General features: G+C 37.3%; 1 protein-coding gene across 2 annotated transcripts in view; it reads left to right on the forward strand.

Moving 5' to 3' along the window:
- SGCZ (sarcoglycan zeta) overlaps positions 1-15,409 on the forward strand; it is a 644,756-nt gene that overhangs the window by 579,120 nt on the left and 50,227 nt on the right. For both annotated transcript variants that reach the window (XM_081085121.1, XM_081085122.1), the window contains one exon: positions 14,841-14,963. In XM_081085121.1, the coding sequence (XP_080941247.1) occupies positions 14,841-14,963 (123 nt within the window). The remainder of the gene's footprint in view (positions 1-14,840; positions 14,964-15,409) is intronic.

The following is a 15,409-nucleotide window of genomic DNA, read 5'->3' on the forward strand; positions in this document are numbered from 1 at the left end:
CATTGCCTTTTTGGTGTTAGTTGCAGATTGTTATTCAATAAAGACAAAACAAATGCTCTGTCTCAAATATTTAATTAAATTCTCAAATATGTGGAGAGTTAGGCATGCAGGATCAAGGAATGCTGAAGATTTCTTCCTGGATGACCTAGACCGAATTCTGAAGTAGATGGTTTGGCTCAATCATTTCTAGGCTTGCCTGCTTCTGTCCTCCTGCTCTTATCAAGTACCTGCCCTGGTCTGGGATCCATCATTGTCATTCTTAGAGGCCAGTTCCACTGAACAGTGCTCTGCATCCCTGCAAGGTGTTGGCCTCTCCTTCTCAAGAACATGGGTAGCTAATCTGCTAAAATTGTCAGGGATCCTAATGCTTTGACTGATAGGAAATGTCATTGAATGCCCTCCTTTTCAAGCAAAATATATGTTTCAAAATATGATGCTAATGCCTTTAGTTGTCAAAGAAATAAATCTAGGCTTGAGTATTTAGGAATGAGCATGTGGAATAAAATGAAAAATGGTGGTTCTAGTAGGACGTATTATAAAGGGGCCATACTCACCATCTTCGCATTACCTAGGCCAGTCCATGTCTTTATGTGGTGATAAAAGGAAGTAATGTTGTTCTTTTCAATAAATGTAAATGCAAGAATTGGGTACATATTTATAACATAATACTAAGGAAAGCACTAAAGAGCTGAATCACTATTTTGTTAATTATGTGATTACATTAAATAATTTAAAATGTGCCACAACTATAGCTCAGTGTATAAATTTTAATGGTAAGAAGATTGTAATGAAATAAAAATGATATATTACAGAGCTTACTACAGGATAAGAGTAAAATAAAGTAAGCAAAATACAAGAGGGTTATTTACTTCATATTTTAGATGTTTAGTGAGCACCATAAGTGTATGACTTATCTGAAATTAATGAGTCTATAGTTTATACACTGAACCAAACTTTGTTTTTAATGAGGCTCCATTTGTGGGACTTCATAATTGCAGGTGCTTTGAGTTTCATATATAATTGACTTATTGAACATGCAAATTTTTGTTGGCCTCAATAAGAAACGTGTCTTTGGAAATTTGCTTAATGGGGCATACTGTTCACAAATGTAAGGTTATGGGACTAATTATCTGAAAACATCTGTGGTAGGAAGCTAAATAAGACTTAGGGGTCCATGTGTACACGGAAGATTATTTATCTCAGTTTTAGGGCGTTGGATGAGGTTGCAGGGGAACCCAGGCCACTAAGGAGCAATACTAATGGCCTGGACATGGAATACAGGGAGACAAACTGTGGGGACCATTACATATGATGGTCTATTAAGTGCATTAGCTTTTTTTCTCAAATTTCACTTTGGAGTATGTGTCTATTCTTATGTGTAGTTTTGGAGAAGTTCCAAGTCAGATAATGTATACATCAGAAAAAATAAGCACAGTGGGAATAGAAAATGGAGTATAGGAAAAGGGAAAAATGAACTAGAGCAATTCTTGTTTCCAAGTATTTGCTGGACCCCTGAAAATATACTCCGTAAGAGTAGTACCACATCTCCTTAAGGCTACCTTATAATTGCTATCAGTCTCTTAATCTGAATTCTTTGGTTAAAACGTTTAACCAGCTCTGTATTTACTTGCAACCTTTCCCCACAACAGTCAACTTAGATATTTTGTCATATATTTGCCTAAAATCAAGAATATGAAATCTTATACTGCCCTCATACATAGATCCAATTGTGGCATGGCTAGTTTTAAATCTTCCAGCTGAGGTCCTGTGTCTGCTGCTTTCTTTTCTAAATGCTCACAAACACATCAGACCACTGCAATTCTCATAGTCCATCCTCCTCCAACCCCTCCAAGAAATTAATGCATGTCAACGCCTACTATTTAAAACCTATCTTCTCTCGTGTCACAATATTTAAGAAAAAATCTCTCACTTCTAATTTTGCATTGCTTTTGCCATTTTGTATTATTCTACGAAGATTACTGCAAGTAACTTACAGCACAGTCATGATACAAGTTATTTTGGGAGACTAGGGGTATTGTGGCTCTAAAAAATAAGCTTCCCCATAGTCTTTCTTCCTGAGTCTTCATGATTGGATCTCCTTTTTCCATCTCCTGTGGCCTCATTTTCCACTCAATTTTCACTCTTAAGTGAATCATTAAATGTATCAAAAAAAAAAAAAAAAGCCGTACTGGAGGATGGTGGGAAATAAAGCCTTCAATGTTATATCTGGAAAATAAAGCCTTCAACGTCATACACTAAGTCATTCGTTATATGTATTTTTACATTAAAAGCTCTGAGAAATCATAAACTGTAGTCATTGCAATTACTAGAATAAAAGATACCGAGAACGCCCAGTGCTGGGCTGGTTGAGTCTCATAAGCCGCGGCTGCTGTGAACAAAATGCAGCAGCCACTCTGACCAAATTTGCGTGTTTCCTGTGAAGTTAACAGGGTCACACAGAGGCTTTCTTTTTGCTTGTTTGTTTGTTTTTGAATTTCACTGAAGCTCATCAGCTTCCCTTCAAAATACAGCTCCTGTTTCTGTTTTCTCACCCATAAGCAACTGGTCATTTAGAAGAGCCCCTTTTTTTAATGCAACATTAAACAGATCACCCCTGCTTTTGAATAACCTCCTCAAAGCTCAGTGAAAATAGAAATTAACTCTGGGATTCATTTGTTGCTATCGCATTGATAACAAAGGCGATGAAGGCAAACAACGTAAAACTATTGAGAATTCAACCGACGCCACTGCATAGTTTATGGTTCTTAGGATTAAATAGTTTCAAAGAAAAGTGTGTTCAGAATCTAAAAGGCAGAGATGCTGTGAGGCTGGTTTCCTGTCAGACAGACAGCACGAGGCCACTGGCTGAGCATGGAAAGTGATGACTCCTTTGTGCCTTTTCAAAATACACCAAGAATTTTCTTGTGTGTAGAAAATGTAACGGGTTAAGGAAAGTGTTAGTGGGGTCACAGTGTAAGTAACAAGAATAAACAGTGTTGAGAGTCTAATAAGTGTTTCAAAGCAAGAACGTCATGTGATATTAGAAATGATTTAATAATGATTATGATCTTAAATGGGTTTTTTGGCCTCCTTCCACTCTCTGCTTTATCGTGCCTCTTTTCCCCTGGGTCATTTTATAATTTGTATAGCAACATAATAAAAGCTCTTTCATGTCAGAACATCAATAGATCTGAATTTATTATTTTTTTTTCTTTCTGTGTAGCAGACACAGTTAGAGGAATGAGAATAGAGAAATATTATTTAGCATAACTGAGCTTTCACGTAGGGGTTTATGTCAAAAAGCACAAAGCTATGTGACATACCAAACAGTGACCATGTGTTTTGGTGCCAAGCCATGGAAGGCACGCTTAGGAAATTTAAATTATGTGCCAGCTCCCTACTTCTGCATCCCCCTAGCTTCAGAGCTGCAGCTCTTTCCCCTGCACCTGCCACCTGGTTTGTACCCATCAGATGCCCTAGTGATATCTTACCTGCTGACAAGGAGAATTCTGCCACTTACGGCATTATCACCAAAGTTCTCTTTTGTCCTTGGTATTTCTATCCCCTTGTAAATATACTTCTAAATTCATTAAAGTGACAATCTACTCAATTTAAAAAGTATCTACTTTGTTAGAACAGGTAGTTGGTACAGGTTTAAACTTGAAAAACTGGTAGGGTCCCTGTGGTATCGTTTTCCATATAAGTCCAAAAACTGTGGACATTATTTGTTATGCAGAGTCACTTTAAAAGTTTGAGCTCAGAGTGACACCGTGGTATCAAAGATGTGCTTTGTGATGCAAATTAGAAATAAACTGATGAATGGGTGCAAGTAAAGTATGTCTAGAGGATAAAGGATGAATTTAACACATCTTCCTTTGGGATTCCTGGAGAAGATGACCATCTGGGTGCAGGAAGTACAGAGGAGGGTGCTTTTGAGAGGTACACAGGTAAGAGAATGAAGAAGGTATGAAGACAGGACTGTGGAGAGGAAGGAAGTGACCCTTAATGCCCTGCAATGGAGGCCTCAGTTTGTCCTACTAATAGGATCTCAGGGACTCAACTGCTGCTGGGAGTTCAGCATCAGTTCAAAGTGCCAGAGGAAGCAGAAAAGCATCTGAGTGAAGAGCAAGGACTCTGGAGACAGGCTACAGGGATTTATTCCCATGCATCCATTTACCAACTGTGTGATTTAGGCAAGTAAGTTCACCTTTCTGTGTCTGAGATTCCTAACTGTTAGGTGGGCATAATGATAATATTTGCCTTGTTATTTTGATCATTGAATAAGTTGATGGAAGTGACATTCTTGGCACATATTAAGTACTACAGATGTGCTAGCTGCTAGTATTAGTAGTATGTCTTAATGAGAGAACCACCAGAAAAGATTTATTCAGACGTGCCATAATTTTTATTGGATAGTGATCACTCAAGGTAACATTTAATCCTAGCATCTAAAGGTTATTGAGTGCTATCGCTTGATTTATTGGCATGGGCAGGTGCTTTCACATGTCATGACATTCACAAGACTACTGCTGGGCGATAAGCACAATTAAATTACCCACAGCATCTGGCCCTTTAACCAGTCACTGACAGGACATTAAGGTTTTATATTTGTTCTCTCTCAGTTTTCTGACATTCCAACAACTCATTAATTCTGGTAACAATAAATTATTCTAGATGTGAATGTTTTATATGAACATAAAAATGAGTAGTGAATAATGCCTTATATTAATTGTACTACTTTACATTGTTATTTATTGAAAATATACATGAAAAATCTGAACTCTAGAATATACATCTTTATTAAAGTTATCAGTTTCCCACAAAATTAACTGACAGATGTAAAACAATTCAAATGGGAATACTAATGGGTATTTTACAACTTGATAAAGTATTTACAAACAATATAATTTAATGAAAAGCAAAGAGAATTTTAATATGTGTAACGTCAACTATTACAGGCACAATAACTAATACAATTTGGGGCTAAAAAGATAAAAAACAATAACTAGACCAGGATAGAAAACCAAGGAAGTTAGGAAGTTCCCATGTATCTACAGTAACTCAACATAAGTTCAAAGTATCCTGTGAAATCAATGGGATGTAAGAAGGGAATTACTAAACACAGAAGGTTGACTTAATTGTTTAACAGTTTAGCGGCAGGAGTTAAATCCCTACGACTTTATACAATAAAACAAAAAATTGACCTTGGAGAACTGTAATGGTTTTATTTGAAATTTGAAACAAATATGGAAAAAATATATGTTAGAAGAGCCATCTGATCTTTTGTGGAGAAGGTCTTCCAGAGTGTACTGTGCATTAAAAGCTGCAGAAGAAAAAAATTAATTGATTTACGTGAATGAAAGTTAAAATTCTTCTAAAAGTTAATACTCCCATAAACAATACTGAATGCTAATATGTAAATATTAACAAAATTACCGTCTTATTTGAGTTTTCTCTCTAAAGAAGGTTTCTATTTTCAGTTTACTTTTGTGTATGGTGTAAGTTGGTGGTCTATATTAGAGGAATCCACAGGCAGCAAAATCTCAGACATATGCCAAAGCAATATCTTCACCGATACAGCTCCTAGGGCAGTGGAAACTAAAGAGAAAATAAACAAATGGGACTACATCAAAATAAAAAGCTTCTGTACAGCAAAGGAAACCATCAACAAAACTACAAGAAAGCCCACTGCATGGGAGAACATATTTGCCAGTGTTATCACCAATAAGGGTTTAATCTCCAACATTTACAGGGAACTCATACAACTTAACAAAGATAAAAACCCAATAAAAAAAACAGGCAATGGACCTAAATAGATACTTTTAGAAAGAGGACTTTAGGAAGGCCAAGAGACATGAAAACATGCTCAAAGTCACTGATCTTCTGAGAGATGCAAATCAAAATGACAATGAGGTACCATCTCACACCTGTGAGAATGGCTATCATCAACAAATCAACAAATGACAAGTGATGGCGAGGATGTGGAGAAAAAGGAACCCTTGTGCACTGCTGGTGGGAATGCAGACTGGTGCAGCCACTGTGGAGAACAGTATGGAGTTTCCTCAAAAAAACTAAAAATGGAACTCCTATTTGACCCAGTGATCTCACTTCTAGGAATATATCCCAAGAAACTAGAAACACCAATCAGAAAGGATATATGCATCCCTATGTTCATAGCAGCACAATTTACAATAGCTAAGATTTGGAAACAGCCTAAGTGTCCATCAGCAAATGAGTGGATTAAAAAACAGTGTTTCATTTCCGCAATGGAATACTATGCTGTGGTAAAAAAAAAAAAAAAAAAAAAAAAAAGAGTTCTTACCATTTGCAACAGCATGGATGGAACTGGAGAACATTATGCTAAGCAAAATAAGTCAGTCAGAGAAAGATAAATATCACATGATCTCACACATTTGTGGAATATAATGAACAACATAAACTGATGAACAAAAACAGATCCAGAGACAGAGATGCATTGATCAGACCATCAAACCTCAGAGGGAAGGTAGGGGAGGGTGGGGGGAAGGGAGTGAGATCAACCAAAGGACTTGTATGCATGCATATAATTCTAACCAATGGACACAGACACCAGGGGGTTGAGGGCATGAGTGGCGGGGGTGGGGGGCCCATAGGGGGATAAGAATACATATGTAATACCTTAATCAATAAAGAAAAAAAATGAAAAACAACAACACATTAAAAAAAATAAGGTTTCCGTTAGGTGGCATCAGACCCCTTGGTCTCTCCCAGGATTGCTGACAATGGCATGTTTTCCCCAGTCTCTTTGGTTTGAAGCCCCACTCCTACTTACAAATGGAATCTACACTGTGATATGCTGTGGGCAACATGGTAAAATTTTTATTGTAGTGTTTAATTCTTGCCCATTTATATTTGACTGTAATTGTTGATGTCTTTCCATTTAAATATACCACCTTGCTGTCTCTTTTCTCTTTACTTCTTCTATTTTTGATCATCTTATTTTCCATTTCTGCCCTGTTTCATCAGCTGATTGCTTTTTAGTATTCCATTTTATCTCCTCTATTGCCTTTCTCATTACTCAAACATTCATTGATTCCACTCAGATATAATAATTCTATCAGAAAACATTTATTCACTGCATGCGATATGCCTTTTTTATTTCTATTTTAACTTTATGAACTGAAAGAACATGAATGCATATAAGATGTAAACAATTTTTGAAGAACAATAAGTCACCCAGAAACTTTGTGGCATATACAGTTTTGAAGTGCTATAATTTTATGTTTGTATACTATGTAAAAACCATAATATTTTGCACATATATAGTTTGATTGGGACCCTTACACAAAACAATAGGCCAAAATGTTCACTTTCACTTCTCTTAAACAACTTGGTCAACATAAGTGGAATAAAGAGATAGATTTTACCTGATGCTTAAAGTTCATAGAGACCAGGCCCAGGAAAAAAAAATACCATAGTAGTTTAGGAAATGGTTGGCTAGGTAGTCTATAAGTATTATTATTATTATTAATCACCAAAATAACAAGAAAATAAGTGTAAAAGATTACATTTATACTTAAGGCCAGGTTTTATAAAAACCTAAATAGAACTCTAGTTTGCCCAATAGAAATGTCTATAAGAGAATTTGCTCAGTATAGTAGCCTTTTCAACAGCATCATTTCAGAAATATATATGTTTAAATTATACACTGATGAATTTTTGTAACGATGCATTGATTTCTATTTGAGAGAGAGAGAGAGAGAGAGAGAGAGAGAGAGAGAGAGAGAGAATGACTGCACAAAAAAACATAAAGAAGAAGAAAATAAAGAGTAATAAAAATGCAACTAAAAGAAAGCCAAATCACAATGTATGCACTATTCAACATGGGCGTGGTAATTTATTTATTCATATCATTGGAAAGTCCAGGGGTACCTTAGTTTGTCTCTGACTGTACTCAGTTGTTTAAGCAATTATTCAGGATTGTCTGTCTGTCCTTGTCTTTCTCTTTCTGTGCCTTTCCTGTGGATTGAATGAATTCTCAGGCAGACTTTTTCCACATGGGAGCTTGACTTAAAAGCTTCAAGTTTATGTCATGGTCAGTGTCTGTGATCTGAAAAGAAGAATGTGCCTCTTTCAAAACTTAGTGCAAAAATCAGGAGAGTGTTTCAGTCGGTGCTTATGCATGAATTACTTGATTTAGTCAGAGAAAATAACACCACTCAAAGAAATGGACCACTTCTAAAGAGTCAGCCCCAGTGGCCCCAGGGACTGACTGTGAGGAATCTATTGTCTGTAAGACTGAAAATAAGTGGTATTTAAATGATATTTATTCCAACAGTAATCAAGGAATTGTACATTGAAACCATAGTGGCATATCTCTTACATGCTCAGGTTGGCAAAAATATTGAAGTCAGATAACAATGAGTGTTTGCAAAAATGCAGAGCTACAGGAACTCTCATGTTCTCTGTGAGGTATGTTAATTGATAAAATCAGTTTGAAAAATAACTTTTTGTTATCTACATTTGAAGTCCATTTTCTACTATCTCACACCCAAATATATGCCCTAGAAAATTCTTGCCAAAGTATAGAAGCAATCTTGTACAAAGATTTACAGCATCATTATTACTAATTTTGATATGCCAGAAACAACCTAAAAGATTATCAGTGGAAAATGGATCATTGACCTGTGCTCTGTCCATATCTTACCTAATAATAGACGAACATGGTAATTGACTGTAACTTTGCTACGCTTCCCATTGGCTAATCAGCATGATATGCAAATTAACCACCAACAAAGATGGTTATTTGCATACTAGGTCCCAAGCGGTGGAGTGAAGTCTGACGACCCAGGCCAGAGCATTGAGGCCTCATGGGCCCGGCGCCTGGCAGAGCAGTGAGGCATCATGGCCCCGGGGCTGGTGGGGCAGCGAGGCCTCACGGCCCTGGGATCGGCAGAGCAGAGAGGCAGCACGGCCCCAGGGCTGGCAGAGAAGAGAGGCCTCACGGCCCTGGGATCGGCAGAGCAGTGAAGCCTCATGGCCCCGGCGCCAGGCGGAGCAGCGAGGCCACATAGCCCTGGGGCTGGTGGAGCAACGAGGCCACAGGGCCCCGGGGCTGGCGGAGCAGCGAGACCACAGGGCCTCGGTGCCAGGTGGAGCATAGAGGCCTCACGGCCAGGGGCCTGCTGAGCAGCGAAGCCTGATGGCTCCAGGGCGGCTCCGACTGGAGCCCAGCCAGAGCAAAGGCCTGGGTCTCGAGTGCAGGAGGAAACTGGTGCCAGCAGCCAAGGGAAGGGAAGGCCTATTGCACGAATCTCTTCTTGCAACAGGCCTCTAGTGATAGAATAAAACAGTGAATATGAATAAACTGGAGATACATGTATTGAAATAGATGAATCTAACAAATTTAATGTTGAATGCAAAAAACCTAGTCACCAAAAAATATAAGTACTAGAAAGGTATGTGTGTATACATATATATAATTCAAAACATGCCAATTTTAAAAACTGTTTTAAGAATACATAAGTAGTACAGTTATAAAATGACAGTGATGGAAACTAATTTCAATATAATGTTGACATTGGAGCTCCCCAGGGAAGGCAGGGACATGTGATTAAGGAAAGGTTGCATTGAATATTTTATCTATGTTGTTAATAATACTTATTTACTTGTCTGTGTGGTTGGTAACATATTTATATAATCTTTATATGTGTAAGTTTTTCATAACTTTTAAAAAGGATGAAGGGGGCCAATAATATGTAATTGTAGGATGTATAGGTAGGCGAGGGTGTGATTAACAAAGCACTGAAGTACAAATGATGGGAAGAATTGGAATTCATTAAAGTTTAAAAGAAATTTTTATTGAGGAATTGTTATGCACTGGTCCAGACATGGGGTGGAAGTCTCAAGTAGTAATACAATGGAGAATGTAACATCAGAGTTTTTGTAGCAACCTTATTTGCTGGAGGAGAATGGCTCCTCCTCTGATTCCAAAGCAGAAGACAGTTCCTGTGTGTGTGTGTGCGTGTGTATGTGTGTGAGCGCGCGCGTGCTGGGGAAGCAGGGGGAGTGTGGGGTAAAACTGATCTCTGGCAGGATCCTGTGAGAATTGCAGATTCCAGCCTGGCCCTGGTGACCTCTTCCGTATTCTGCTTCTCCTCCCCTCCTCAAGTACACTTGGAGAACATTTCCCATGAAGTTTGTAAGGACACACATAGTGTGAAATAAAATAAAGTACAGGGCCTCTTTATATCTATATTTCATTAAAGCAGCTTCATTTTTTATTTCCAATTTTGTTTTGTTTGGCCCACGATAATTCTAAATCAGGACTTTTAGAACACCGAATTTAGTTGAGTATATTGAATCTTGTTTTTGTTTTTCTCATGGGGATTTCTAGTCATTTAATAACACTCATTTTCAAGACCTAGAAAGTATTGACAGACATATAAAATTGCAGTTATACAGACAAAAGGTCCATTATGATATGCTTGAGGAAAGCACAGTAGAGATGATCAGACATACTCATTTTGATCTTTGCCTTATTTTCTTTAAATCAGTACTAAATCATACCATATGGCCCTATCTATATATATAAAAGCCTAAGCAACCATTTGACTGTTCAACCGGTAGCTATGATGCTCACTGACCACCAAAGGGCAGAGGCATGGAAACATGGAACAGACTGATGAATCTCAGAGGGAAGAGGGGAAGGGGGGAGGGAGTAGGGGGAAAAAGATTAACCAAAGATCTTATATGCATAGTAAAGGCCTGGTGCAGGATTGGCCGAAACCAGCCCGGTGCATGAGGTGGGGTCCCTCGGCCTGGCCTGCAGGGATTGGGTTGAAACTGGTAGCCTAACATCCCCTGAGGGGTTCCAGATTATGAGAGGGCACAGGCCAGGCTGAGGGACCACACCAGTGCACGAATCCGTGTACTGGGCCTCTAGTGGTAATATATTATTTTAGCACCTTTGGAGATTTCTATTGAATAAAATTTTCCAATTCATGTGTATGACTGATTCAATGTAGAAATTCAAAGACAATAGATAAATTATTAGAGCCTCTCTACTTCCCATCAAAACATGCCTTTGGCTACTGAATATGATTGTAAGAAATGTGGATATTTTAAAAGGCAATGGAACAGTATCCCAAGGTAACAAAGAAATTAGCATAGTTGTTATTTTGGTTTGTTTCTTTGTGAAGAATACATAGAACATTAAATGAACTAGAGAAAATATTTGGATATGGATTGAACTCTTCAATATTTTTATGGAACCTATTCTTTTGCTTATATATGGTCTCTCTTTTTCCTGCCAATTCTCGCTTCTTCTATCCCTGACTGCTCTTTGTTTGATTTTGAAGTTGCTAGAATAAATTTCCTCAGAGATATACCTAAAGAAACATTTAGTTTCCATACTTTAGTTAGTGAGTTGGTGTTTAAGATAACTAATAAAATATAGAAGTGCCTGAACAACCCCATCTTTTATGATCTATTTAAGGAAATGGAACTCCTTACCCAGAGTCTTCAGGCACATTGCTCTCTGGCAACACTGGAGGCCTCACCAGATGAGATACAATTGAACTGGACATCACCTCTCCTGTGTACACTGGATCCTAAGTGGACCCAACCTGGAGAACCTGTGATGCCAGGAACTTAAAAAACAGAATAAGACAACACAGTGCATGTTAGGATGTAATAAATTTAGTTTTATATAGCCTAATATACTAAATTTAAGCATAAACATTCACAACAATGTAATATATGCTCAACTGCATATATTTATTGGTTTTCATTTGCAGAAAAGAAAAGCAATGTACAGAAGTACAATATATTCAAAATTATTTTCTGAAGTGAATGTTCATTTGCTATCAATGCATTGCTAATTGCTTGCAATTTTGTCTACTGTCATTACACTAATATGTTTAATAAAGTGTAGTCTGCAATAATAATTTGTGTATACATTTTAATAATTCTGCATGCATTTTTTAACCTAGATGCTTCTCTTCTATTCCAGGTGCATTCACTTAGTTGCTTTGCTTATTTAAATTTAATAAATTAAGATTTCAACTCACCTTGTCATACCCAGATACTTTACTTACAGTTCTAATAGTTTATGACATACAATATTGCATTTTTATATTAATAAAGCATCTCTTACATAATGACATTAACTATTATGCCAAGAATAGCTTTGCTAGTGTGTGTATATATTGCTTATATATATGTAGGTATGAATGTAAGTAAGTGTGTATGTAGTGTGTAGTGATCTAATGCACCTCAATATCATTTAAGTCAGTGATATATTGTACAGATCAATTCACCCAATAATTAAGTATATGTGAAGGAAGTAACATAATATATATGTTAAAGTTTTATGTGCATAATAGCTATAATATCCTTCAGAAAGTTTATATTTAATATATGCCTGAGTTCCTTGAAGAGAGATTAAAACATAGAGGCCACAAAATTCACAATTCACATTTATCAATACATTGGACTTGACATTTTTTCAAATATTACCCAGTTTTATTACTATGTTCAAAAATTCAAAGAACAATGTAGACCATAATTTGAAGAAAACACATTCAACTGAATGCAGGCTGCTGAAATAACTTTTCGAAGACCAAATGCAGTGACTATTATGAAGAACAATAGGTCTTCCATAGTTGTTTTCAATATTGTCATTAAATTCTGTAAGGAAAGTTCTTTGTTTTAAAGAAAGGTAAAGAACTGATTTTAAAATATAATTCATGCTGTTTTAAACTTGACAGCCTATGAGGTTGTCATAGCAGCTTTTCAAATTTTCTATGTTGTCCTGAAAAAATGTATGTAGTTACAGAATGTAAAAATCAAATACATCTTATTTTCAGAGAGTTATCCCACATGTTATCAGGGTTTGGGATTAACTTTTTCCTCTTGTTCAGTGATCCTCAGAAGCTATGGTGATGGTAAGGTTTAAGTTACTAAAGCCAATGGGCTAGGATTGGGTGTAGGGCTGAAGACTAAGGAAAGAAAAGTAAGCTTAAGTCTAGAATTTAACTACCTAACATTTTCCCACTAAGCACCCACTGGAAACCAGACACAATTTTAAATTTAGAGGATATTTTGGAATACAATGATGATTTCATGTTTTCAATTTCAGAGGGTCATATCCTATATAATAAAAGCCTAATGTGCTATGTGTTCTACTGACCAGTTGCTATGCCATGCACTGACCACCAGGGGGCAGACGCTCCAATTGGTAGGTTAGCTTGCTGCTGGGATCTGGCCAATAGGGACTGGGTGAGAAGGGCTAGACACGCCCTGGAGCCCTCCTTCGGCCCCTTCCCAGCCCCAATCGTGCACCGTGCACCGGTGGGTTCCCTCGGCCTGGCCTGTGCCTTCTTGCAATCCAGGGCCCCTTGGGGGATGTTGGAGAGCTGGTTTCAGCCTGATTCCTGCAGGCCGAGGGACTCCACCAGTGCATGAATCCAGGCACCAGGTCTCTAGTATTTAATAAATAATGGCAATACATTTTCTTAGTTTAGGCTGCCATAATTAAATACCTTTGAATGAGTGACTTAAACAACAAAAATAAAGTTGTCACGGTTCTGGAGACTGGGGATTCCAACATCTAGGTACCAACAGATCCGGTGAGAGGCCTCCTACTGGCTCACAGACAACCAAATTGTCACTGTGTCCTCCCTTGGAGGACTGCAGAGAGAGTGCACTCTTGATGTCCTTTTATAAGGGCACTAATCCCATTCACAAGGGCTCCACACTAATGGCCAGATTACCTTGTAGAGGCCTAGCCTCCTAACAGCACTACACTGGGGGTCAACATTTCAATGTATGAATTTTGGGGAGACACAAACATTGAGTTTCTAGCACATGCTAAAATAAATGAGAAGAAGTATACACAGAGTGTTTTATGCCTAGGTCCCTGACTGAGCTAGATTGTAACTTGCAAAAGTTTCTAATGTAAGTATATGGCAGAGGAGGGATGTTCCAAATATTAACAAGAGGGGAAGATATAGATCCATACGTGAAAACAAATAAATGTTATGGAAGTAACAACTCCTGCCCCTCTGACCTGTTTTATCTTCTTACTGAAGCCCTCCAAACGCTCACAGGAATTGTGTTTTCCAAATATGGGGAATGGGTTTGTAGTCTGTGAATGGATTAATACGAAAAAGTATCCAAAAAATTGAAAATAGATTTCAATTCTATATTGTAATTATATTTATTTAATATTATATTTTAACAAATCAAGAAAACATTTTATTAGAAGACATGTTGGGGAGCACATAAACACATATACATAAATATATATATGCATGCAAGATTATTAAAGGGTTCACATTCAGTGATAGTAAAGGGTGAACAAATTTCAATATTAGACTCTGGAATGTAAACTAACTAAAGTTTCACAGCTAAACAATGCTTTATCTTGTGATGCGGCAGGCATGGGCACTATTTTCTGCTCGTAGAGAGAAAACACGAGTCACTCAGTCCATAAGTATTTATTGAGCCTGCAGCAGGTGCCAGTGTAATGCCCCATTTTCAGGCTGCAACCAAGAACAAAGCAGACATTGTCTCTCCTTGTTTATATACAGAGTTTTGAACTAGCTAACCCCACAAACATTTTTCGGATCACATCAGACATTTAGATGTCAGATGTATGCCCAGCCATTTTAGCCCAGCAATATTCTTCCAAATTGTACAAGCTACTGAAAAGTATAACAATTAAAAATATTAATTTGGGTGAAAACATATTGCAGAGATAAACTAATAATATATGCATTTCTCTTATCTTTCTAAAAATACATATTGATGATTTCCTGCTTACCAGTTTCATTTTTAAACCTTTCCTCTGACCATAGGAGCTGATGCTGTGGAAGCTCAGTGTAAAAGATTTGAAGTGAGAGCAAGTGAAGATGGCAGGGTGCTGTTCTCTGCAGATGAAGATGAGATTACCATTGGGGCTGAAAAGCTGAAAGTTACAGGTACTGTAGATTGAGGTATTGAAACATTGTTTACTTCTTGAAAGAATTTATCACTGGGAAAAAGCTACTTTATGAGGTGTGTGATCCCCATGTCCAAAATTGAGTTTCACAGTCACAACAATGTCACAACGTTTGAGTTTCCAACAGTCTTCAAAGAGAAGGGCCTGGTTGTGGATGTAAACATTAGCCTTGTTGATGTATAATTAAGCTGTGAGTCTCAGGGAGGGATAGGTGGAGGAAAGTGGGCATGAATGGTGGAAGATAAAAGGTAGGTCAAACACAAAATAAAGCTTTCTATAGGTGATAGACAAATAAAATGTAGAGATTATTTAAAAATAAAAGATATGTAAAAGGAGAACTAAAGTGTAAATACCAACTTTAAAATGAAGTAGGGGAAAGATTATAATATAAGTAAACTAAATGATTGTTCTTTAGGGCTCATAATT

The sequence above is a fragment of the Myotis nattereri genome, assembly GCF_964212035.1.
Source record: "Myotis nattereri genome assembly, chromosome: 2".
NCBI lineage: Eukaryota > Metazoa > Chordata > Mammalia > Chiroptera > Vespertilionidae > Myotis > Myotis nattereri.